The 26618-nt window shown below is 47.7% G+C and overlaps 1 protein-coding gene across 12 annotated transcripts in view; it reads right to left on the bottom strand.

Moving 5' to 3' along the window:
• The window catches only part of Rph3al (rabphilin 3A like (without C2 domains)), a 161804-nt gene that overhangs the window by 69121 nt on the left and 66065 nt on the right, over positions 1-26618 (bottom strand). For 11 of the 12 annotated variants that reach the window (XR_011373060.1, XR_011373059.1, XR_011373058.1 and 8 more), the window contains exon 5: positions 3862-3948. The exons of the other annotated variant lie outside the window; for it this stretch is intronic. Coding sequence is in view for 8 of the 11 variants with exons in the window: in XM_070027438.1 (XP_069883539.1) it covers positions 3862-3948 (87 nt within the window). In the remaining 3 variants the exon portion in view is untranslated. The remainder of the gene's footprint in view (positions 1-3861; positions 3949-26618) is intronic. 12 annotated transcript variants of the gene reach the window in all.

Raw genomic sequence — 26618 nt, 5'->3', positions numbered from 1 at the left:
AATAAAAACTAAGTGTAGCAACATCCAGAAACATAGATATCCAGGCAACTTTAAATATGATAATAAAACATTACCCCTGGCTCTGATTTTTTTTTATTTTTTATTTTTTGTCGGTTGTGGGGCTTGAACTCTGGGCCTGAGCGCTGTCCCTCAGCTCTTCAGCTCAAGGCTGTCGCTCTACCGCTTGAGCCACAGCGCCACTTCCGATTTTCAGGTGGTTAATTAGAGATAAGAGTCTCACAGACTTTCCTGCCGGGGCTGGCTTTGAACCATGATCTTCAGATCTCAGCCTCCTGAGTAGTTAGGATTATAGGCGTGAGCCACCAGTGCCTGGCTCCTGGCTCTGATATTATAGTGTATAATTTATTCTCAACACAGTAACCAGAATTTCTTTAAAAGACTCTTCCAAAGGCTTCTCATTTTACTAAGTATAAAATCTAAAGTTCGGGCTGGGAAGGTGGCTCAGTGGTGGAGCACTTGCCTTGCATGCCTGAGGTCCTGGGTTTGATTCCTCAGCACCACATAAGCAAAAAGAAAAGAGCCAGAAGTGGCGCTGTGGCTCAAGTGATAGAGCGCTAGCCTTGAACTGAAGCGCTGAGGGACAGCACCCAGACCGAGTTCAGACCCCACGACCGGACTCAAAAAAAAAAAAAAAAAATCCAAAGTTCTTACAATGGTGCACATGGACCACCATGGTCTGATTTTGTCCCCAGCCCTGACATTTTTCCAGCTACACTTGGTTTCCTTGTTTTTACTAGAACCTACCAATTGCAACCCTGCCTTAGGTCCTTTGCACTTGCCATAGCCCCTCTACTTTCCTTCCATAGTGTGCTTTGGATCTCTAAATATTATTTTAGCAAATGAGTCCCTTCACTTGTTCCCAGGACCCTTTCCCTGCTATGCCTTGAATAGTTTTTCAGTATCTATGGAGGAAGTTGCCTTACAGTTGACCCTTCTGTGTTTTCAGTCTATTAGGAGAGCTGTCTTTCCAGGGACACAGAGGATACTCAATAAATCTGTGAATTCCCAAATGAACAAATGCATTAGACTAGAAACTCCCCAGGCACAGCGCAACAGAGACTCATATCACTCAATCGTGTATGTGCCTAAAACAGGAACCTATGCCAGCTCAACAGCACCAGGAACATTTCCCTTGCATCCAACTCACTCCCGAAAAGCTACTTGCAATGACAGCAGGGCTGGTGGCAGGAAAGCACTGGCAGGAGAGGGAGATAAGAGTTCTCGGCACAAAGTGCAGGAAAGTTTCCAGCAGAAAACTCAAGCTCTTCCGTTAGGATCTGCCTTTTGCAATGTGGACCTAACTCCAAGTTCTTATCTCACAATCAGCTACACGTACCACACTGTGAGTGGTACTTAAAACCTGACATTTTCAATGCCCTTTCTGTTTACTTTTCTCTTTATTATGATTAGATAATTTTCTAAGAGAAAAATGGCATCAGGAAACCAATTTCCCTGCCCCATCCAAAAGCAGACAGGAAACGTCAGTGCCTGGGCATCATACCCATTGATTTAGGTACCACATACACCGCTTATAGGGCAGCTATACTAAATGCCTGTGGAATGCCTGGTGCTGCCAGAGCTAGCGTCTCCATCTTGCTAAGCTTTATCAGTGCCTAAGAATTCAAGGGCAAACTGATAGCATAATGGAAAGACTCATATTCTTGGCCTTGGGAAAGATAAGAAAACACATCCAAAGCTATTTCAGACTTTTCTGGGCACAGGAGTGCTCTGCCGGATGTTTCCCTGGTGCAGCAGGTCAGGACTGTTAAGCACTGTGTGAGCAGCTTGTGATGAGGTGGACAGGGCAGCTGCTCCCCATTGATTCCATTGGGATCCACACTGTCCTCCATCCACTTCCTTTATTTTGATGGCTCCTTGACCTCTGACCTCACAAAAATATTTGAAGGAATTTCCCCCCTCATGGATATTCAATATCTGCATTTTAGGGGCTGGGAAGGTGGCTCAGTGGTAGAGTGCTTGCCTCATATGCATGAGGCCCTGGGTTCAATTCCTCAGCATCACATAAACAGAAAAGGTCGGAAGTGGCGCTGTGGCTCAAGTGGGTAGAGTGCTAGTCTTGAGCTGAAGAGCTGAGGGACAATGCCCAGGCCCAGAGTTCAGGCCCCACAATGGACAAAAACAAACAAACAAAAAACAAACCAAATAAACAAAAACCTGCATTTTAAAGATGGGCCTCTAAAAGCAATAAGAACCTCATTTCAAAGGCAGATCTCCTGGTTGGGGGGTGGGGGAGAATTGGGGAGGGAAACATCAATTATATTTTGCATGCTGGATATCCTGAGCCCATGGAATTCTCATAGTAACACTACGAAGTGAGTAGTATCATCACCATTTAGGACCCAATGTGAATGCCCACTTTGAGACCCTGACATCACTATTTCAGACACACAGGTGAAATATTTTTATTTACAACGACACGTGAAACTATTTTTAAAACAAGTAAACTAATTCGTGCTCTGAAACAAAATATGCATCAGAAACCCATACCATTTGCTTTTGTTTATTTGTTTGTTTGTTTCCCTATCTGGCTCAGAGTGGCCTCAGACTCACAATCTTTCTTCCTCAGGTACATATCTATACTAAGACTACAGGCATGTACCACACCTGCCTACTTACTATTTTGAGGAGCTGAACACACTGCCTGTGGACTTGTAGGCAGGTGGTGGCAGCGAGGAGATGGGTTTTCCTGTATATGGGAATTTTAAATGTCCCATGGGAGGTGGGGGACTAGAGCCAAGACACTAAAAATGGGGCTTGTAAGGGAGTTTGCTACCTGGGAGAGGAGGGTGAAACCTTCCGAGGCCAGCCCCAAGTCAGGAATGCATCCCAGAGAGTGGGCAGGTGCCCACACAGCAGGGCCAGAGCCCGGCTCCCATGCTCTGGGAATAATCCCATTATCCCCATGGACAAGCAGCTCATCAGGAACCCAGGACACCTGGCTTCTCCCTAGGGGACTCAGGACTCAGGATGGAGCTGTGGCACCACTCTGCAAGGGGAGCAGTTAAGAGCTATTTTCCAATATGTCTTCCAGATGATGAAATGATGATAGTCAAGGTAATAGTCAAGGGTGTTATGGCTGAGAATTTTCCAGAGCTGAAAACATGGTACAGATCCTCACTTGAAAAGCACATGCCTAGTGTCAAGCAGAATACATAAAAAGACAACACAGATCTGGAGAGCTGGAGACAGAGAAGTGCACCCTCTGCCCAGCTCCTCTGTTTCTGTAGCCAGCTCCATTTGGCTCCAGTCTGATTTCAGGACAGTGAGGAAGCCCTAGGCTGAATCAACTTCCTCCCCATGCACAGGGTTAGACCTGGGATGAGCACCCTAGCACCAGGAAGGACTCTGTGGGTAGCAGCATCCCATCAGGCTATGGCTGTACTTGGTTTCCAGTACACAAAGCCGCTTAGCCTCTGTACCTCCATTTACCCATCAGGAAAAGAAAGACAGGAAGAGCTCCCACCTACAGGGTGTGTGGGGAAGAAACCTATGAACTGATGTAAGGGGCTTAGCACACACTTCAGTAGATGTCAACCCCAAGTAGGCACAACTGTTACCATAGCAACAGAAGCCAGTGTCACATACCTCACTCCGAGTGAGGGGCATCCCACCGATACCAGACACAGAATGAGGGCCCAGGACTGCCTCTGCACAGGTAGGTGGCAGGCCAGCAGTGTGTCCCTGTCACCCTTCTCTCCTGGGTGGTCCCTCTTGACCCCCAGAGAAGTACCTGACAGTGAACAACTGACCAACCCCCATGTGTGAAGCGCTCCACAGCCACCCCAGCCCACCCTGTTCCTGTGCCTGGGCTCTCCCTACCTCTCTCTGCTCACTGCAGATCTTACATAGCCACAGGGGCCGCTTCTGGCCAGGGGTGATCTCGATCCCACATTTGGTGCAGACTTTCTACAAGAAAAAGGACATGGATATGTCAGGTCTCAGCCTACTTCCTCCTCAGCTGAGGGTTGGGGACAGCAGCAGCCAGAGGACACCATCAACTTCTCAGGGGTCCGCTTTTGCTTCAGGACACAAGGACAGAACTCCCCAAAGGCAGAGATAATCTAAAACTCCTTGGCCAACTTTGGAGCAGCAAGTGGACCCCATCCATGCATCTCCATACTAATGATCCATCCACCTGCCCACTGCGCCGCCACCCCCCCCCCCCCAGTTTGTGCTGTTAGCACTACATCAAAAACCAAGCTCACTGATCTTCCCAGTTGCAGGGGTAACAGCAGGACAGAACTGAAAATGACCCAAATGCCCAATACCAGGGAAGGTGCAGAGAGACATGGTAGAGGGTGATGGCAGCCTGCACAGAGCAATCTGTGCAGCCTTCCAGAAATGTGGGCCAAAATACTGTCCTCCAGCAAAGAAATTATACACACATATACAATCATGCAACACACACACACACACACACACAACACACACACACACACACACCACCACCACCACCACCACCACCACCACCACCACCACCACCACCACCACCACCACCACCACACAGAGTGTGCCCAACAGCTCAGGAAAAATACCAGTGATATTTTGAGTTGTACTTTATGCCAGGTCCCTTCACTGAAAAAGTTCCCAGGATTCCTGGGATGATCTTGAGGATGGGGTTCAGTTTTCAGGAGGAACTCAAGGTATGGAGGACTTTGAGAATTTGCCCAAGACCAGGAGCAAGTGAAGATGGGGTTCAGGGCTGACTCTGGAACATTCTATCATTTCCTCCGCATACACAGTCAGAATGTAGATTCTATGTTTTTCCATTTGCGGAGCTGTTTAAGCTCCTGACTTCTAAACACATATTTTGCTTTCCCTAGAGGCACAGCAACAGCCTTGGTGAAGAAGGCCAGGGTAAACACACTGGGAGGCAGAGGTGGACTTGTTGGGGCTCAGCCTGGCTCTGGGCCCACCGGGGAAAGTGTGATTCAATGATGGCACCTCCTCCGAAAGGGGAGGGAGATGGGACTCGGTGCCTCGGCTCCCTGCAGGGGTGAGGACTCTCTCCTGTCCCCTGCTGAGGGACGGTGGGAATCTGTTACTTGGCCTTTTCTGCAGGCTGCCAACTGAGCAAGGCGCACACCTCTCCGAGGAGAGGGAAATGTCACCGACTTGGCTTCCCAAAGCATGTGTCACCATCCTGATTGGGAGGCTGAGCTGGGCTCTGCAGGAGAGAAGGCAGCCAGTACCCATGGAAGGGAAGCTATGACACATCCGTGGGGGCACAATTGGCTGCCATCCCAGGATCAGGTGCAAAAAATGTCACTTCTCTATTTCTCCAAGTAAAATAGGATCTGTTCCAAGCCCTGGTCCTCTAGGCTGGCAGGGAAGTTCCTCTCAGAGCCCATCATCCTGAGGCCATCCCACTGGAGAGTCTATGTGGGGCACAGCCCACTGCTATCTGCTGGTCCTTTGGGCTCTCATGGTCAACTAAAAGGCAAGGGACCCACCTCAGTGTTAGTGTTTGCTTTAGGATCTTTGCCAGGCAGAGGGGGTGTCTCAGGGACCAATCAACTGCATCCCTAGACCATAAGCTACTAACCTGCCCTTTTCCTAGGGCTGCATCTCTTCTTCTCACCCCTTGCCCTTATCCGCATTTCTAGGGCAAGACCAACCATCACTCACAAGGTCTCTCCTCCCTGGGGAAAGGAGAAAGAGGCACTGAAGCCAACTTACTTGGTCTTTCCTCTAGATGCCTAGTGGTATGTGTGAAGGTATTGTGGCCTCAGAGAGGCCAGATTTCCCTGCTATATTCTTTCTTTCTTGTTTGGTGGTACTGGGGTTTGAACTCAGGGCCTTGTACTTGCTAGGCAGGCACTCTACCACTTGAGCCATTGCCCTAACCCTTTTTTCATTTTAGTTAGTTTTCATACTTTTTTTGCTCATGTAACTCACATAGCTGGGATTACAAGTGTGTACTACCACACCTGGCTTTGTATTATACTGTTTATATATATATGGTGTTCAATGGCAGTGTAACCTAAAACACAGAGTACTCTGCCCTTCCCAAAGCCATGGAATGAGACTGTAGTCTTGAAAATCAGGTAGGAATGAAACACCAATAGCTATTATTTACTGAGCCACTAATTATAAAGGAAGGAGTGTTGAGATCCCCCCAATAATGGAGGCTCTGGTGTTATAGGCTGCTAGAGCCACACAGCTAGATAGAAACAAAGTGGGATCTTGTGAAGTTCAGAAGAGTGATCACATACTTCCCTCCTTCTATTTTTTCTGGGAAGGAGACCCATGCTGTTCTGAGTGCACCCCCCACCCCGTCCCCCCCCCCCCCCGCCGACTTAGGGATGGCTGCTCCTGTCCTAGAGGAGAAGGAAGAGGGTGAATGGTGGAAGGGAGAAGAGGCTTCGTGTCCAGAGCTTTGGATTACTGGTTCCTCAGGCTCACCCCCAGCCTGATATCTGGTTCTGTACAGGCAGGTCCCTGGGTATGGCTGAAGTCTTTCAAATAACAGCGAAAAGAAGGCCACACAGAGGATGATACAAGACCAGGGTTTGCTGGATTCAGGTGCAGCCAGAATACATTCACAGGCCTCCTGATGCTGGCTCACAGTTAGTCTGGTCTGTCCTGAGTTCTCTCAGGAAGGAAGAAATCTTTCTAGCTGTAGACTGAAAGCCCAAACTCAGCAGCCTCCATGGCAACTGTAGGCTTCCCCACAGCCTGGTGGCCACTCTCCTCTACATACACGGACAAGGGGAGGGGATGGTGCAGCCTGGGCCCCTGTCTGTATCAGCAGCCATAACGTAAGTATCCTAGATTCAAGCTGGGTGCTGGTGGCTCATGCCTGTAATCCCAGCTACTAGGGAAACTGAGATCTGAAGATCGTGGTTCAAAGCCACCTCAGGCGGGACAGTCTGTGAGACAAATGTCTCCAATTAATCACCAAAAAGCTGAAAGTGGTGCTGTGGCTCAAGTGGTAGAGTGCTAGCCTTGAGCACAAAAGCTCAGGGATAGTACCCAGGCCCGAGTCAAGTTCTAGGACTAGTATAAAGGAAAGAAAAAAGAAAAAAAAGTACCCTAGATTGAGAGGTGGAAACAACAGAACTTTTTTTTTTTCTCATTTCTGGATGTCTGAGCCCCTAATCAGGGTGTGGTGCTGGCATGGTTGGTCCTGGTTTGTGGAGAGCCACCTTGCTGTGTACTGTCATGATAGAGAGACACACTCTGGGCTCTTCCTATAAAGACATCATCCTCCCTCCCCTCCACCCCAGGCGGGGGGAGGGCACCCTCATGAGCTGTCTAACCCAAAGCAAGACCCAAAGGGCTCACCTCCAAGCATCATCCCTCAGAGGTGAGGGCTCACCATTTGGATTTCAGGGACATACATTCCATCTAGCACAGTCCTCTTCAGGACTGGGCTCTTCTTTACATCTGCAGGCTGAGGGCCCTAGAAATGGAATTATATCTATGTCATCTTTCTTTCTACTCCACTCCTGAACACTCCAGCTCCTGCTACCCAATGCTCCATCACTACCTTCATGTGCCTAAGTCCTGCTGAGGGCTCCTGCATAGGCAATGTGGCCTGGCACAGGGGCAGAGGCTTTATGCGAGGGAGACATAGGCCTGGGAAATCTGCCTGCAGCCCCTCTAAGCCTCAACTGTTCCCATCTGTAAAATGAGATATTTGTCCTCAAGGGGTGCTTTGGGGATTGACTGAGATGTACATGCAAAGCTACATAATAAACACATAATAAATGCCAAAGTTATTAGTATTATTAAATAGCCACCAGCAAAGGTGGCTATTTAAAGTGAAATCGGGTTTGGAATATAGTTGTTTAGCATGCTCAAAAGCCCTGGGTTCCTGGGCTGGGAAGGTGGCTCAGTGGTAGAGCACTTGCCTTGCATGCTCGAGGCCCTGGGTTCGATTCCTCAGCACCACATAAGAAAAAAGCCGGAAGTGGCGCTGTGGCTCAAGTGGTAGAGTGCTAGCCTTGAGCTGAAGAGCTGAGGGACAGCGCCCAGGCCCAGAGTTCAGGCCCCACGACCGGACCCAAAAAATAAATAAATAAAAATAAAAGCTTTCTCTGTCTTTAAAAAAAAAAAAAAAAAAAAAAAAAAAAGCCCTGGGTTCCATCTCTCCCATCTCAAAATGATGATGATGATGATGACAATTCAATTAAAAACACTGAGCTCATTTCAAGTACTCACAAGGCTGCCACACATGGCTGGTAGCTACGCTACGACAACAAGAGCCAAGACATCTTATCACATTCTGCTGGCCAACACTGGACTGCAGAACCCAGTGCCCAGCCTCCATGCAGGGCTCACAATCTGCCTCAATAGCCTACTCCTGAGACTCCCTAAGATGCTCTAATCCTAAGATGCTCCCAGGCATCCTGCATCTCTCTATCCCCATCTCCACTTGCCCCTGCTGGCTCACACCAACCTTCCCATTTGCTCACCCAGGTGAGCGTTGCCTGCGGGAGGCCATGCAGAGCACAGCCCTGGGCTGGAAGACAGAGATGAACAGGGCAGAGCCAGGCCTCACTGCGTCTGATCAATAGCTACAGCTCTCTCAGAGGCCGCCCTGCCAAGGGTGCGGGCTGCTCAGCTGCATCCCAGGAGGGACAGTTCAGCAGGGCTTTGAAGAATGAACACGTACACCCTTGGCTAATTCCATCTGACTGATTGAACATCTACATTGTTAGGGGCAGAAAACAAAGCAAAGAGAGAAATCACCAGTGGTACTCCCTAGACAGTGTGTTGAAAATGAACTATACAACTTGTAGGTGGGGACAGGAAGGAAAAACAGAGAGAGCAAAGGAGGGGTAACATTGTCCTACAAGAGGTGTACTTATTACCTGACTTACATAACTATAACCCCTCTGTACATGACCTTTATAATAACAATAAAAAAGAGAGAATTCACAAAAGACTAGGCAAGATGATATATGCCTATACAATTCCACCTACATGGAAGCAGAGGCAGGAGGATTGCTAAAGTTAAGGCCAGAGTAGGCAAATGCATTAAGACCCTGACTCAGAAAAGAAAAAAACAAAACAAAACAAAACAATTGATCAACCAACCAGGCTGGAGATGTAGCATTAGAGGTAGAGGTTGCTCAGCATCTATAAGGCTTTGAGTTTAATCCCTAAGAAGAGGAGAAAAAAAATGTCCTATTCTTTGCCCACAGACTCAGGGATATACAGCCACCAGCCTGGAGACAGGAGCAGCATGAACCAGTCTCCCTTCACAGGTAAGATCAAAGGCTGTAAAGCAGCTCCAGTAGGGAACCCCTACCTTCCTGGCAAGAGGGCCCAGTACTGCCGGGTCCCCAGGAGCTAATGAAAGATGGGTAGAGAAAAAGTCACTCCTGTTGCACCTTGGGCAGGAAGTGTAGCAGTCAGGGCTTTTTTTTTTTTTTTCCAATGTCCCCTCCACTTCTTGTTTTTCAGGGTACTAACAAAGTCAAGAAGGCAGCCCAGGGGCACAACCACCCTGTGTGTGCACAAGTTTATCAAGCTACATTTATATCACTGGCCAAAGGCAGAATCAGGCCCTGCTACCTCACAGTTATCTTCACTTACTGTAGCATCTTTGGCTGGCAGGGAGGACTTGGGGGCTCCTAACAGGCTAGGCCCACAAAATGATATCATGCTCTAGTTCAAATAATACACAATTGCTTCTCTATTAAATCTCAGATTAATAAGAGAATAACAAACTTTTTCCCTTTAGGGCTTGGTTTTTGTTTCTAAGTTCCAACACTGAAAATTAAGAAGCTGGTGTATTTTTTTCCCTAAAAAAACAAAATAAAAGGGCTGGGAAGGTGGCTCAGTGCGTAGAGTGTTTGCCTTGCATGCATGAGGTCCTGGGTTCGATTCCTCAGCACCACATAAGCAGAATAAGCCGGAAGTGGCGCTGTGGCTCAAGTGGTAGAGTGCTAGCCTTGAGCTGAAGAGGTGAGGAACAGCGCCCAGGCCCAGAGTTCAGGCCCCATGACTGACAACAACAACAACAAAAACAACAAAAAACAAACAAACAACAACAACAAAACTTTTGTGAAAGAGTGTGACCAGCTTTCCAACTCACAATGGAGCCTCTGACTGTCAAGAACGGCCCAGGCCCAGAGAAGCCATCTACTTCCTGCTGGATGGGCTTTCCTTGAGTAGAAGTGCTTTGGGCAACAGCACATTGGCAGTCAGGAACTATATTTGAGTGATAAACCACACTCTGCTTCTAGGATGGACTCAGAGCACAAGTGCCAACTAGGCCTTCAGACCAAACATCCCCTCCTCACTCTTGTCTCAATCTCTCCATTCATCCTTTTGCAAATGTATGTCCCAGCCTCAAGATCACAGGGAGGAGCTCCCACATGCTTAGGGCAGGATGACCCTTGAACATGGCACCTTCTCTGGGTCTTTTTTCCTCATCTGTTCATTAATGGTGACAGGGAACCTTTGCCACAGTTGGGAGATTAGGGAGATGATTCACAGAGTGCTGAGCACAATGCATGGTGAGGTCCTTTGACAGAATATCCTGTTCAGTGCCAGAAAATCCTGTTCAGTGAAAGATGCAGCTAAAGAGCCCCCTCCCAGCTATGGTCCCTGCTCTTCACTCTTTGGGTACCCAAACCATCCGAATACCCTCTGAACCTGTCATTTCCCCCTCTCCACCTCTCCCTAATCCACATTGCCACTGCCTGTGCACCATGGGACCCTAAGCAGGTGTCCCCACACCCACACTGGCTGGCCTCCAATTGATTTCAGATAAGCAGCCTGATTGATCTTTCCAAGACACAAAGACAGGATTGCATGTCATTTCTCCCATCCCTACCAGCCTAAAATCCATCAGCCTTCCCATTGCTTTTCATGGAGACCACCCCCTTCTGCATATGCATGATATATCTATTCAGACTGAACCCTATCTCCTCACTGGCTTCTGCTGATACCTAATTCCTGTTATACCGTCTTGCCTTCCACTCTCTGCCCTAGTCTTCTTCAGTCCCTGATTCTTGTTCTGCCTCTGCCACAGAACTTTCACACACACCACAATCTCTGTTTGGGATGAACCTGACCACACTGTCTCCTCATTGACTGAAGCATCCTATAGACTTCAGTTTAAAAAATACCCCTTCCCTGAGGCAGCCTTTCCTGCCTTCTTACCCAGTCAGAACTTCCATTATGGGTTGCTGCCTCTTCTTTTCCATTGTCAAGGTTGTAGTTTTGCCCTCAAGCTGTATGTGCTGGGACAACTGTCACTCCCTCCACTGGGCTGTCACACAGGGCAGAGGCCATGTCTATTTCTGTTCATCTTCCTGTTCTATGGCCTGGACTATGACTGCTTGCAGAATGAGGGAGTGAACATAAGGGACAAAGGAGAGGGGATGTTTATTTATATTTTTAGAATGGAGTCTTGCTATGTTGCTCAGGCTGGTCTCAAACTCCTCAAGAGATACTCCCACCTCAGCTTCCAAAGTAGCTGTAACTACAGGCATGCCACTGTGCCCTGCTTAAGATGAATAATTTTAAAATATTTGAGGTTTCAATTCAACAAATGCTTATTCAATACTGTATGTAAGGCATTGTTTTAGGATGCTTTTGTTTTAGTTTTGGATTAAAAAAAATATGGTAGATCATGCTGGCCATGAATTCAAGTTCCTCCTGCCTCCACTCCAATTGCTGGGGCTTACAGATATTTGTTACCATGCCCGACAGTTTAGGAATTTTGAGGATGAATAAGATATAATTCTTTTGTCCTCAGTGAGTACCCTTCTGAATGGAAAAGTTTATAAATGAGCAAAACCACCCAGCATTTTAGTACATGCCTGTAATTACAATACTAGGAAGGCTAAGGCAAGAGGATTATATTTTTGTGTGCTCAAGATGGGCCTAGACAACATAGTAAAACCCTGGCTCAGACAACCATCACTTAGCTGAAAAATAACTTCCCCAAACATTCAATAAATTAAAGTTGGTAGATGAGATGGCTGCTCTCTAGGAACGAACAATACTGCAAATGTTGACAGACAGCCAGTCACTGGTGGCTAAGGCCTGTAATCCCAACTGCTCAGGAGGCTGAGATCTAAGGATTGAGATTTGAAGCCAGCCCAGGGAGGAAAGTCCATGATTTTCTTACTTCCAATTAACCACTGAGATGTCAGAAGTGGAGCTGTCGCTCAAGTAGTAGAGTGCCAGCCTTGAGCAAAGAAGCTAAGGGATAGTGCCCAAGCTCTGAGTTCAAGCTCCAGTACTGGGCCCCCTACCCAAGAAATGTTGACAGAAGATAATTCAAATATGCTAATAAAGTAGGGAAAAGAAACAGCTGCCTATAAATGGACCCAGCACATTCATACTCAGGTATGTGCTTCATGCCCTGTACTGTGCTTTTGATGCTAGAAATCAAATCTACAAAAGGAAAACAATCTTATTATGTTTAGGTGAAAGCTATACCAACAATAAAGATGATGATATATATAGAAAAAGAGGCCAAAATATTGGCAAAGCTGAATATGCAATGAAATAGAATGATACACATGATCAGTTAAGCAAAAAAGAAGCTTGCTATAGTATGATGCTTGGCCACATACAAATGTATACATGCTGAATGGATTTGTAAGTCTTTAGACACAAAACTATCTGGGAGGAGATAGGCCAACATACTAATCAAATAATGACAAATCAAAATCCATTTGAGACTGGGCCTAGTGGTACACACCTGTAATCTCAGCTACTGGAGAGGCAGAGGTGGGAGGTTCTAGAGTTTGGGACTAACCTGAGAAAATTTAGTGAGACCCTCTTACAGAAACAAAAGAGAAACAAAAGGGCTAGCTAGGGGGCTGGGAAGATGGCTCAGTGGTAGAGCGCTTGCCTTGCATGCATGAGGCCCTGGGTTCAATTCCTCAACACCATGTAAGCAAAAAAGAAAAAAGCCGGAAGTGGCACTGTGGCTCAAGTGGTAGAGCGCTGGCCTTGAGCTGAAGAGCTGAGGGACAGTGCCCAGGCCCAGAGTTCAGGCCCCATGACTGGATCCCCCCCAAAAAAAACAAAACAAAGGGCTAGCTAGGGACATGACTCAAGTGGTAGAACACTAGTATGAGGTCCTGGGTTCAATATCCAGAATTGAATTTAAAAAAAAAAAAAAAGGAAGGAAGGAAAGCCCTGCGCTGGTGGCTCATGCCTATAATCCTAGCTGTTCAGGAGGCTGAGATCTTAGAATTGTGGTTTGATGCCAGCCCAGGCAGAAAAGTCTGTGAGACTCTTATTTCCAATTAACCACCAGAAACTCAGAAATGGCACTGTGCCCCTGCTTTCACTATATTTGATGTCAGTATAACTTGTGGAGGAGATGGGGAAAAACCAGTTGTTTAAGGATACAGGTGGACCTGTTGCAACAATGAGAAGTACAAGTTGTCATGTCCAAAACGAGCTTTACAACGTCGGTGCGGGGGGGGGGGGGGGAGAGGGGGAAGGGGGGGGAAAGGAGAAGGATTGGGATTGGGGGGGAGGGGGGAGGCTGGGAAGGGATGTGAAGGGTAAACAAAGGAGGAGGCTGCAATGCTTGGTAAGAAATCTATGCATTATCCTGCCCATGTAATTGTAACTCCTCTGTACAGTATGTTCACAAATAAAATAAAATTAAATAAAAAAAAAAAAAGAAAGAAATGGCACTGTGGCTCAAAGTGGTAGAGCACTAGCCTTGAGCAAAAAAGCTTAGGGAGGGCTGGGAAGGTGGCTCAGTGGTAGAGTGCTTGCCTTGCATGCATGAGGCCCTGGGTTCGATTCCTTAGCACCACATAAGCAAAAAGAAAAAAGCCGGAAGTGGCGCTGTGGCTCAAGTGGTAGAGTGCTAGCCTTGAGCTGAAGAGCTGAGGGACAGCGCCCAGGCCCAGAGTTAGGCCCCACAACCAGACCAAAAAAAAAAAAAAAAAAAAAAAGCTTAGGGACAAGGCCCTGAGTTCAAACTCCACACTGACAAAATAAATAAATCAATATGCAGAATTATTATTATTATTATTATTATTATTATTATTATGCAAAATGCTTTGGGCAATTATTTACCCCAAGTTCATTTTTTCCTACAAGATCTGGACTTTTGAAAGATGGACTTAAGAAACTGACAGCCTATGCCCAGACAAACAAGAGACAGGACTTATCAGATGACTTGCAGCTCAAATGAAGATAGTCAGGCCTGTGTACTCCCATCCCTCCCAGGACAGGGTCACTGGGTCACTGAGTCCTCTCAACTCAGCCCTACTCAACTGTGAGACATAGTCTGCAGCTGTGCTACCAGTCCTACAGGGAAGAGGGTTGGAGGCAGACATGCACTCAGTATGATATACACATTATAAAGATCTATTCACTATGCTTGGCACCAATGTGGATGTTTCATGTAGAATCTCATTCAATTTTCATGATGATCTGTTTTAAAATCAAGGGATAAGATGCTTATAAATAAGTAACCTGACCATGGCCGGTTTGGGGTGTGAACCTAGATTTGTCTGAACCTTAAGTATAAGCAAGGTCTGGCTGCTTCCTCTTCCTACCTGGACCCCACTTCACCCTCTGTATACCAAGTTAAGACAGGCTTGGCTCCTATTACCCCACCGTTCTCTCCATAAGCCTTGAGTGGGAGAGGGTACAGCCTGGCCCCCCTTACCATTCACTGGGACGTGGCCTGAGCAGCCAGCAAGGCTGAAAGCATGCAGGGTCTGGCCTGTTGAAGGCCTCAAGGGTCCCATCTCCAGAGGACTGCAAATGATGTCACAAACACAGCCTCAAAAGGCACAACCTTAAGAATGCCAGCCTTGCTTGGCCTGAGCTAGGAGCCAGGTGGTCACTGGAAAAGCACTGCAGAAGGAAGGCTAGTCCTACTTCACGTGCTTCTTATTCCATGCCCTGCCTAGGAGCCTCTGGCCCTCTCCCTGTTCCCTGCCAGTAGTCAGGAGAACCAGGCAGGTGGGCCAGGGCCTCCTCTCCTCATCCTGGGTTACCAAAGGCTGTGCTGCCTGCCATACTGAGCAGGTCCTTCCCCTTCCTCAGAGGAGCTACTAGTACTATGAGGACCACCTGCAAGCCCCAGACCCATGTAAGCCCTCAGCTGCCTTTCCAGTTGAAAGAAAGTCCCATCATTTCCTGCTGATTGCAGGACTAGCTTCCAACACACGCCTCCCTCCACCTGCCACTCACAGCCAGTCACCACAGCGTCCCGAGTGGAGGGGAGGGTTAAAAAAGGCAACAGCATCAGCTCGTGATTATTAACATTCACAGAGCACATAATAAGAAATCATGACTAGATGTAGCCGTGGATCATTTCTGGGCCTGTGTCTCGCTGTGTGCGTGTCTGATAGAGGAAATCAGGATACAGAGAACAAGATGAGTCCCCAGCTGGCTGGTTACTGTGGGCAGGGTAGGTGAGGGGACAGTGCCTCACCTCATTAACTCTTCCTAGCCCTGGTGAACCTGTGGGAGACTGGGCTGGGGTTTTCGGTGTATTTTCCAGAAATCCAGGGAAAAGAAGGCATATGAGCTGTTTCAACAAAGCCAAGGGGTGTGCTGGGTGGGCCAAGAACACTACAGGAAGCAATAAGTTAAAAAAAAAACAAACCCAACACACTTGAATCAGGTGTGGTAGCACATCTAATCCCAGCACTCAGGGGTCTGAGGCAGGAGAATGGAAACTTCAAAGCCAGCTCAGGCTACATAGTGAGGCTTTACCTGGAAAAGCCAAAATCTATCTATCAGTTAGTAAATCAATCAAAGAGGTTAGGGGTCACTCCATTAGAAGTTGCGGGTTTCTTTTTTTTTTTTTTTTAATCAAATTTTTTACTTTTTAGTCTTTGTGGAGCTTGCACTCAGGGCCTGGGTGCTGTCCCTGAGTTGTTTTGCTCAAGGCTATGAGCAAACAGCTTTGAGCCACAGCTCCACTTCCAGGTTGTGGGTTTAAAACAGCAAACCTGGGCTGGGTTGTGACTCAAGTGGTAGCGGGCCTGCCACCTAGCAAGCTTAAGGCTCTGAGGTCAAATCTCAGGACTATTTTTTTTTTTTAAAGTCAAAGAGCTTGTGTTTCAGGAGAACTTGTATGGTACCAAGTTATAACACATTTTCTGTGAGGGGTGAGTGATAATGGTAAATCAATATGTAAATCCACACTCACAGCTCCTGGGGTCAGCTCTATCCTGGATCCTTAACACGACTCTAATGCCTCCCAGAGCTGGTATGACGTGCAGGGCCTGGCCCTGTTCCTGAGCCAACTTGCCAATCTGCATCCTGAAATCCTCCTCAGCTCCTTCCAGCCCTAAAAGAAGCTGTCCCTTGTTCTGTACCCCACCTCTCAGCCTGGGCTTTTGGAACTGACAGGGCCTGAGCCTGGCCTGCATCCAGACTGCAGTCCTTATGTTTCCATCTGAATCACTGGGGGACTGACAATAGGTAAAGACCACCTCCATCCCACAGCAGCGGGCCACTCTCTAATTCATCTTCCTTGCCTTTGGAATCAAGCTGCCTTCAGGCGGGGAGGCAGTCAGGTCAGGAGAAGGCCCAAGTGATGGAGGAAATTGGCTCACATAAATCTTGTTCCCTGCCTCATGGTTACTTAGAATTACAACTCCTAATAACAATAATAGCCACCATTTATTGAGCACTTTTTCCATGCTTGGCACCACACTCAGCGCTCAGCACACATAATCATTATCACATTTAGTCTCGCCGACTTTCACATCAGCCCTGTGAGGGAGGCTTGATGATCTGAATGTCATGCATGAGGAATTGAAGGTTCAGCCATGCTGAGGTGCTTGGCCAAGTTCACATACAAGAGGACATGACAGAGCCAGAATGGGCATCCTAGTCCATAATATAGACGCAAGAGCTTGGGCTAGGAGAAATGGTTCATTGGTAGAGCACTTGCCTAGGATATGTGAGGTCCTGGGTTACTTCCCTAGTCCAGGGGAAGAAGATCTAAGACTAAAAAAAATAAGCTTATGTAAAGCATACTTTGTGTTAGATCCAGTGAATGTTCAACATTTACAGTGTGTTTTTAGCTTTTGCAAGAATGGCACAGTGCATAGGTGGCTTAGGGCATTGGTCAGGGGTCTTGAAAGTTAGGAAGAGGAGGGAGGGCCTCACTCCCCATCCCACCTCTTCTGCACTCCAGGACCCTCACATTTATTGAGAAGGATGCTTATAAGTGCAGAAAATGGATGCCCCTGGTTCTGAGGTTGCTAGGGAGAAAGCAGGTGGCCACAGCTGTCCCCTGAAGAGAAACAGCAGCCACTGCCTAGACAGACGCTGGTCACACTAGGAACATGAATGTAGGGAATTGAAAACCCCAGACAAAGCCAGCTCTACCTCCTCCAGCCAGGCCCTGGTTGCATAACCAACTTGTGCTTTCCCAAGGCCTCCCACAGACATTTCTCATCAAGAGGCACCTGCTGCCTGGAAGTCATCTGGCTCAGGCTCTGTTAAAGGAGTCCCATTCTCAGAGACACTGTTGAAGATTTCCATTCTTACATTCTGCACATTGAAAATATCCTGCCCCTCACAGAAGCCCCTGAGCTCATAACAACCAGTGAGTCCCCCTCCAGGAGGATGAAGAAGCCTCATCATGGAGGGAGGATGCTAGCTGTAGTCAACCTCGGCCATTCAAGGAGCTCAGGCTGGTCAGGCAGACCTTGATTCGAAAATTGTATGGTCTCTACACATCTGACCTGGAGCCTCTCTGAGGACTTATGATATTATGAATATGTAGTTAGTCATCATCTTGTTTCCTGACACATAGCTCATAATGTCCCAGGAATCTCCAGTGACAAAACTACCTTTTCGTTGTTTTTGGCCATGGCTGGTGGTTCACACCTTTAATACCAGCGGCTCAGGAGGCTGAGACTTGAGAATCACAATTGGAAGCCAACCCAGGCCGACAAAACCAAGAGACTCTTACCTCCAATTAACCAGCAAAAAGCCAGAAGTAGGGGTGTGGCTGAAGGGGTGGAGTACCAGCTGTCAAGGAACAAGCTGAGAGAAAGTGTGAAGCCGTAAGTTCAAACTCCAGTGCTGGCGTAAACATTATGCTCATGAGATGGTGACCCCTACAATAGCTAGTCACCAGAAAGACCAAGGCATGATGGGAAGTTTGGACTCATACCCCTACCCCTAAACTTAGGAGAGGGAGGGAAGAGAGTGCCCTTTCCCCTAAGGTTTGAGTAACCAACCCTGCTGATATAATGAGGCTTCTATAAAAACAAAGGGCAGGGTGTGGGGGCTTCTGGTTGGTGGGGTTCAGGGAGGTTCCCACAGGACTGTGGACTCCAGGAGACCCATGTCCCTTCCTCTGTATCTCACCCTATCCACCTTGTCATCTGGATGCTTTGTTAAATCCTTTATAATAAGCCTGAAAACTTAAGACTTTCCTGAGTTTGTGTGAACTATACAAGTGAATTAATGGAATCTCAGAACAGGGCTTTGGAGGTCTTCGATTTCTGGACAACTCATTAGCAATTCTGGAAGCCTGGGCTTGAGACCAGCAGGGCTGAGCCCATCCCTGTGGGTCAGGATGGAAAATGAGTCAGCTGAGATTTGCTGGTGAGCTGCTTGGTACTGGAGTCTGACACCCTTGGGTAATCCCAGGTCACAGCATGACTTCCTTCAGTGACAATGTACCAGTAGAAGAAAGCCCTTTGATTAACTTCTCCTATATTTTTTAGGGCCTAACCCCACATTCCCTAAAGTCAGAGCCCTGCTTTGGAAGACTTACTCTCTCCCTGGGAGGGCAAAGCAGGGGCCTCTGGTTAGCCTCTACCATCCCATCCCTGGAGTCTGGAGAGCAACCTTAGCCAAAGTCAGAGCCAATGATGTCAATGACACTCAGTCACCACTTCCTAAAACTGCTACAACCAGGCCCTGAATTGGCTAGAAGACATGGTGAGGTTTACAGGCTGCCAGGGATGATACAAACACTGATGCACAGAGAGATGGACAAACAGATGCGCACATGTTCGCGCGTGCAATGCACACGCATACACACACTTGAGAATCTCCTTGCTTGGTTCTCATGTAACTCTCCAGCCTCATCTACCTTCATCACCAAGTACTTCATGCCAGAACCATACATATTTTCTGTCTGCTCCCAAAGGCTTTTAGTGTGTGTATGTGTGCATGTGTGTGTGAGCGCGTATGCATGCGCTTGCGTGCACGTGTATGCACACGCGCTACTCCTGGGCTTGAACTCAGAGCCTGGGTGCTGGGCCTTTTTGCTCAAGGCTAATGGCTCTACCATCTGAGCCATACCTCTGTCTGTTTGCTGAAAGCTAGCATTCTACCACTTGAGCCACATCTCCACTTCTGCCTCTTTTTTTGGTGGTTAATTGGAGATAAGACTTTCACAGACTTTCAGCTTGGGCTGGCTTTGAACCATGATCCTCAGATCTCAGCCTCCTGAGTAGCTGAGATTATAGATACAAGCCACCCATACCCAGCATCCAAAACTTATTTTGCTTTCCTGTTTGGCCTACGCTGTATCTCATGCCTGGTAAACTTCTATATATACTCAAGACAAACTTGAACATCTACGTGCTCTTCCTTGATTTTTCCCAGAAAGCACCAGTGAGTCACCCTTTATATCCCACAGTGTGACATCCCTAGAGTAGGATTGTATATCTCTGTGACTACCCCTCTGAGGCCATGGTGTTTTTGTTTTGTTTTGTTTTGTTTTTGAAGCTTAGGGATCAAAGCCAGGGCCTTGCACATGCTAGGCAAGAGCTCTACTTCTGAGCTACTCCCCCCAGTCACAACATTTTTCATATTTAATGCTGCAGGTGTCCTGCACATGGCTGGCTAGAAGAGAGGAAGGGCTGAGTGACAAGTATAAGGTGCTATAGGACTTGGAATTTCTGAGGCAGGGAGGCCTGTGATAGTATGTAAGGAGAGAAAGAGACATGCTCAGACCTAGGATTCAGGAAAAGGGCCTTTGCTCAGAACATGGACCCTATTACTCTCCCAGCCAATCTTACCTTCCTTCCATACTCTTAGCAGAGGCTCTTTTCTAGAATATTCCTAAGCACCAATGGAATCCTTAGGTCCTTATGGGTTTTGGAAGGCAGGTCCTGAGTCCTTCCAAGGCCTGACCACAACATGGAGGAGTATGGGAACAACAGGACCAGGGCATCAATGGTTTTTATGCTTTTCCTGGACTCTCTTGGAAGGGTCCAGCTGCGGTTGATACACAGGGCCAGAGCCTGGGAGCAAGGCAGCATGGCACATGGTGTTACTGAGCACTGGAACTCAAGTGATGAGGGAGGACTTTGGTATCACTGTGCTTCCAGGAATAGACACATCAGGAGGTCCCAGACTCACTTGTCCTGTTCTTTGAGGTAGCTCTAAGGCCTGGCTTGTGTCTCAGAACAATTAGGTGCTCAATAAATGTTTAAGTGAAGAAAACTCTAAGAGGTACAGACCTGGGGAGCAGAGCTGGGTGGCAGTTGGATGAGGAGGTACGGCTCAGCCCTGCTTCTATAAGTCCAGTGAGAAGGGAGTAGCGAGAGGAACGGGACATGGGCCTGAGGGAGGGGCTTCTTGGGCTGGTGGGATGGGAATGTAGAAGAGGAAGGATCACTTCTGGGGCCAGGACCCAGGGGGAGGCAGGAGGGACCCAAAACTGAGTACCAGACGGTCATTCCACTGCCCAACTGAAACTGCTGGGCCACCAAGAGCAGATGAAGAGTGGGGAGTCCTGGGTGACTGCAGGATAAAATAGTGAGTCCTGGGCTCCCAGAATCCCAGTCAGCACAGACTCCCCGGCCAAAGTCAGCCCACATCCTCCAGCTCTCCTTCTGCCAATGTGGCCAGAGGCATGTGCACCCCACCCCCCTTGGTAGCCCCACTTGTCTGAGGAATGCACCACTGGTCTCTGACTTCCTGGAGTTACTGTGACTGTCACTAGGTCAGCCTCCGTGCAAACAACCTCCCCCTTCTCCATGTTCTCTCCAGTGTCGTGAATCCTCCCAGCCAGCAAACACCTGTAGGAATCATTTTGTTTTTATCTGAAAAAGAATACAGCTGACAAGATGAACACCCCCAGAGCATCTAACATTCCAGAAGCAACAGCACTCACTAGTGATTAATTAGGGAGCCCAGTGATGTGCTGGCCCAGAGCTCCAAGGAGAACCTGGGTAGATCAGGGCCGTGTAGAATTAGCACACCCAGCCAGAGAGTAGACTGAGGACCCTGGATACCATGTGGAGGCATTTTAGACTTTATCCTGCAAGCAGTAGGGAGCCACTGAAGTCTTCAGATTTCAGGGAAGGGGGAGGGATGATGTGATCAGAGAGAGCTGCACTTGAACTAAATGAACAAGCAGAGGAGCAGAGAATAAGCTGGAAAGGAAATAGGCCTCTGGCAGCAGTTAGGAGCCTGGCAGGGGGCCCTATAGTGGCAGGACTGGCAGACCCGGGAGCTCTTCCTCCCTCCCTGGAGGGCCAAACTGTCTGTGCTTGAATGTGTGGTTCTGGGTAGAAATATCTCTGGCAGATCATCACCCCTGCCAGCCTCAGTTTTTCCATCTGTAACCCTGGGAGAATCATCTCTCTGGATGATGAGGGCAAGGAAAGAATTTGGAAGGTACTAACCTGATTCTTGGTTTTGTTTGTGGTACTAGGATGAAACCCAGGGCCTTGCACATGCTAGGCAGGCGCTCTATGCTAAGCCATACCCCCAGCCCTCGCTTGATTTTTGTTTTTGTCCATTATGGGGCTTGAACTCTGGCCTGGGCACTATCCCTCAGCTCTTCAGCTCAAGGCTAGTGCTCTACCACTTGAGCCACAGCGCTACTTCTGGTTTTCCGGAGGTTTATTGGAGATAAGAGTCTCACAGACTTTCCTGACCAGGCTGGCTTTGAACTGTGATCCTCATATTTCAGCCTCCTGAGTAGCTAGGATTACAGGTGTGAGCCACCAGCACCCAGCTTGCTTGTTGGTTTTATGGTCTGATCTGCAGGGAGCCTTGAGGGGAGGGCACCTGGCCCCTACTTCCCTGGGATTCCATCAACAGGTAAGCTGAAGTCCTTCAGAGTGAATAGCAAACAGCTGTAGGGCAACAGCCCAGGTGGAAACAAAGAGGAAACGAGGGAGGAAAAAAATCACAGGTCTTTGGAAGTGTAGCAGCTGGCAGGGCAGCCAGCCAGGTGTGGCCTGCAGCCCCACGGAGGGCTGGAAATATCATTATCTGCTATTTACCACAACTGAGGACAAGAGGCTGAACAGAATTATCGTTCCCAGCAAGAGCCTTAAGCAGATTTGCCAACAATGTTTCCTACTGCCAGTTTCTCCCAGCTCTGAAATGTAAAGTCTTTGCTGTGCCAGGATGAGTGAGCCTCTCTCAGTCTCAGTTTCCCCATCTGGAAAACGACATACACACTGCCTCTTGCCTGCCTGTGTCCAGGGACACAGGCTTTACAGTGTTATCAGAGGTAGAGGAGGCTCTCAGAGCACATGCCAACCCCACATAGCTTCCTCCTCCTGCTCAGAGGACATGTGAGTTGCCCAGAAAATCCAGCCTGCTTTCTCAGAACCTGCAGAGAGGGCTGAGTTCCAGAGGTACTCCTTGATTGGAAGATGTCACTGCTGCTGGGGCTGGACTGCACCTGAGTTTCCCAGGAGGAAACCGCTGGAAAGGCCTGGGAGAGTCATTTATCCAACCATTTCCTCTTCTAGGAAGATCCAGAAGGCAGATGGAATTTTCATCCAAGGTTGTCACATGGGGAGACCACGTAACTAGCCATGACTAGGCTTGGTCTTGGGTGTGTTTTACCTATGGACTTAGGCAGCATGCTCCACCCTTTTCCACTTTACTATGTCTGTCCTCTGATTTACACAAGGACCAAGAAGGCTTCTGGGAAATAAACCTGAACCATGCCCACTGGATTTTGGACATGGTGGGAAGAGTATCTGTATATGTTGGGCAGGGAGAAGTGTGACCAGAGGGCAACAGGGGACCAAGGCCTGGGAAAGATTCAGGAAAAGGCTAGACTTAGCTGGAAACAAGATGGGAGGGTGTGGGCCCAGTCCTCTCCACTTCTACTACCCCAGAACTGCCCCGCTAAGAGGCTGTGTTGGGAATGTGGGGAAAAACTCCCTTATAACTCCTAAAAATGGGAGAAAATGGGATATATATATATATATGTATATATATATATATATATATCTCCCATATATATATATATATGGAAGGGGCGTTAGCAAGTGAAAAAAAAAGCAATGAAAAAAGACAGTCACAGAATAAGGAGTATATTACAGTCCTCTTATAAATGCTTAAAATGCTTGTGTACATTTGAAAGTGGAGACAAGTGGGGCAGAAGGGGAAAATACTGGCTGCTAAGGTCAGGAGTGGAGGGAATATTTTACTTTCATATGTACTGCTGGATATGTATAATTTTTGAGAAGTTACTAGCAACAGGAACTGTTCCTATGAACTTAGCACAAACTTCCCTCATTTCAGTCTTCACATTCACCCTCTGAGACAAAACACTTTGATTATTCTCTTTTCTAGGTAAGAAACCAAGGCAAAGAGAGGCGCAGGCAGAATACAGATGATTAAATCTCTATGCAACAGTATCACTTTTTTGTTACTATACTAAGATTCGAACTCAAGACTGTATTTGATATTCAGGTGCTCTACCACCTGAGCCATGCCAAACCCATTTTGCTTTAGGTTATTATTATTATTTTATTATTTTGGTCATAGGGGTTGAACTCTGGGCTTGGGCTCTGACCTTGAGCTCTTCAGCTCAAGGCAAGTGCTCTACCACTTGAGCCACAGTGCCACTTCTAGTTGTGTGGTAGGTTATTGCAGATAAGAGTCTCACAGACTTTCCTGCCCAGGCTGGCTTTGAACCACAATCCTCAGATATCAGCCTCCTGAGTAGCTAGGATTATAGGCATGAGCAAACAGTGCCCAGCTAGGTTATTTTTTAAAAAGATAGGATCTCAAATTTTTTTTTAACTGTATTTTTTTGTCTTTTCTTTTTTGGTACTGGGGATCGAACCCAGGACATTGCACTTGCTAGGCAAGCGCTTTGCCACTGAGCTACATCCCAGCCCAGGATCTCAAATTTTTGACTGTGCTGATCTCAGACTGAGATCCTCCTAGCTAAGACACCCACACAGCTGGGATTACAGGCAGATACCACCATACCTAGACTATTTGTTAAGATGGGACTCTCATAAACTTTTTGCCTAGGCTGACCTTGAACTATGATCTTCCCAGTCTCTACCCTCCAATTAGCTAGGGTTACAGATGTGAGCCATAGCACCTGGATGCTTGTTACTTTTTTAAACTTTAGGAAAAGAGGGGCTGAAGGTGTAGCTCAATGGTAGAGTGCTTATCTCAAATGCTTGAGCCCAGGGTTCAATCCTCAATATTAAAAATAAAATACAGAAAGAATTTGTATGAAGATAAAGGGACTCTGTCTCATTCAATTCTTTAACCTATCAGAGCCCCCAAACCACCAAAGTTGGCCCCCTTTGCCTGGTGTACACCAATAATATATAACCCAGATGGAAAGGAAGTCTTGTCCCTTCTCACTTCTGTTTTTCGCTTTGCTGGGCCTAGAACCCAGAGCCTCATGCTTGCTAAGCAAGTGCTCTACTACCTGCTACCTCCCCAGCCCTCCTTCTCATTTTTGTGTGATGGCAGGTGTCCTGAATGGGCTGATGGACTAGGACTGGGGTCACACGTTTCCCTCCAGCATTGCCTGCCTCACAGGTAGGAAAGAGAAGCACACATATCTGTTGCATCATGTTCTTAGTGAGTTCATAGCCAGACATTCTCACCTCTGATCCTGCCCTGGTTCCTGCTAATTAGGGGATTCAGTATCAGTATGTTCTCTCTAGCTCACCACAGTCCTGCTGCCAAGCCTTCCCATGGACTTTGTCCCTGAACCAAGATTCCTGTACCTGCTTGGCACCCTTGGAGGGCTCTGCTGCCCATAGGAGAAAGGCCAGACATCGCATGGGGCTTTTCCTGATACCCTGGACATTCTTTCCCTCTCTCGGTCTATGTTTGGCCCTTCATGGCCACCTTCTGCTCTCCCCCTGCTGCTTTCTCTTTCTCTTACACTGCCTTTCTTGCTCTCTCCCTAGCTGGTTCCCCCATTTGCCCAAACGACAAGTGCTGCACTTGTCTACGGAGCTACAACTACTCCATCCCTGCCCTGGCTGGTCATCCCCTCCTCCCAGGCTGGGCTAGCTCTAGCATCTGCTCCACCCTGGGGTGAGGGCCACCCCTCTTCTCTCCAGGACCTGCTCCCACCTCACTCCCTGCTTCCACTTGTATAGCCCTACCTCATAGTACACTGCATCTTTCAGCAACAGCTATGAGCTCCTGAAGGAAGGCCTGGCACCTTTACCTCCTCACCCTGGGAGCTATAGTGTCCAGAGAGCTCTAGAACTGACTCAATACAGAAAGCTAATGTCAGTCCAGCAAGCTCTAGGCTTTGCCACCAGGGGGCAGATTGGTCCCCAGCCCACCTTTTGTCCTGATGAACAACACACAGGTCTCCACCCAGGGGAGAAGAGAATGGGCTCTGAATAGCACTAAGTGGCAGTTATTTCCTCCTTTCTTTGGAGGACTAAGAGCCACTCTGCAGGCCCCAAATAAGAAAAAGAAAAAAAAAGTGTGCCTTAATGGAGATGTTCCGCTGAGCACCCTGAGCAAGGTGTATGCTCCAAGAAGCTGCACGGGTGGGTGTCTGGTCCAATCTTGCCATCCCAGCAACAGAAGCCAACTCAATTCCTACCAAACAGACCTGGTGACGGGCAAGCAGCCAGAGCAGGCCCCTCAGGGCAGGTGAATTAAGTGACTTTTTTTTCTGAGAATTTAGGAACCATCAGTAGCAGAATGAAAAAAATCCATCTCTATAATGAGGCACAAACACATGTCTTCTACATTGAATCTGGCCAAGGAGGAGAAAGAACACTGTGAGGCCAATTTGAAAGCAACTCAGATGACATGGCTATTTGCTCAAGGTAACTGCAAATGCTTCCATGCCTTCCCACCCCTACCTCCCTTGATACCCAACACACACATAGGTGGCAGCTAAAGGTTTGGAAAGGGCATGGGGAAATGAAAGCCACTAGTTGCTTTGAGCACAGCCTAATTTGGAGTGTGAGGCTGAAAACCACAGATACTTTGTAGCCCTGAGAACTAGTGGTGGGAAAGGTGTGGCCACTATGGAAAACAGTATGGTTACTCCTCAAAAAAAAAATTACCCAAAGGCTTACCAAATTATCCAGTTATTTCACTGCTAGGTATAAACACTCTGCAGGACAAAAAGTGGGTCCCAGAGAGACTTGTACACCTTATTATAGACAGCTTCATTATTCACAATAGCTGAAATCTGGGAGCCATATAGGTGTCCAACCCTGATGAATGCATGAGTCAGTCACCTTTAAAATGCCAGTCCTTTAATAGGCTCATACCTGTAACCCTAGTTACTCAGGAGGCTGAGATCTGAGGACCAAAATTCAAAGCCAGCCCACACAGGAAAGTCCTTATGATTCTTATCTCCAATTCACCACTGAAAAAGCTGAAAATGGAGCTGTAGCTCAAATGGTAGAGCACTAGCCTTGAGTGGA

This window comes from Dipodomys merriami, unplaced genomic scaffold (assembly GCF_024711535.1).
Source record: "Dipodomys merriami isolate MVZ:Mamm:240054 unplaced genomic scaffold, mDipMer1.0.p SCAF_19, whole genome shotgun sequence".
Taxonomy (NCBI): Eukaryota; Metazoa; Chordata; class Mammalia; order Rodentia; family Heteromyidae; genus Dipodomys; species Dipodomys merriami.
The sequence above is the reverse complement of the archived record's forward strand: the minus strand, read 5'-3'. Positions and strand labels throughout refer to the sequence as shown.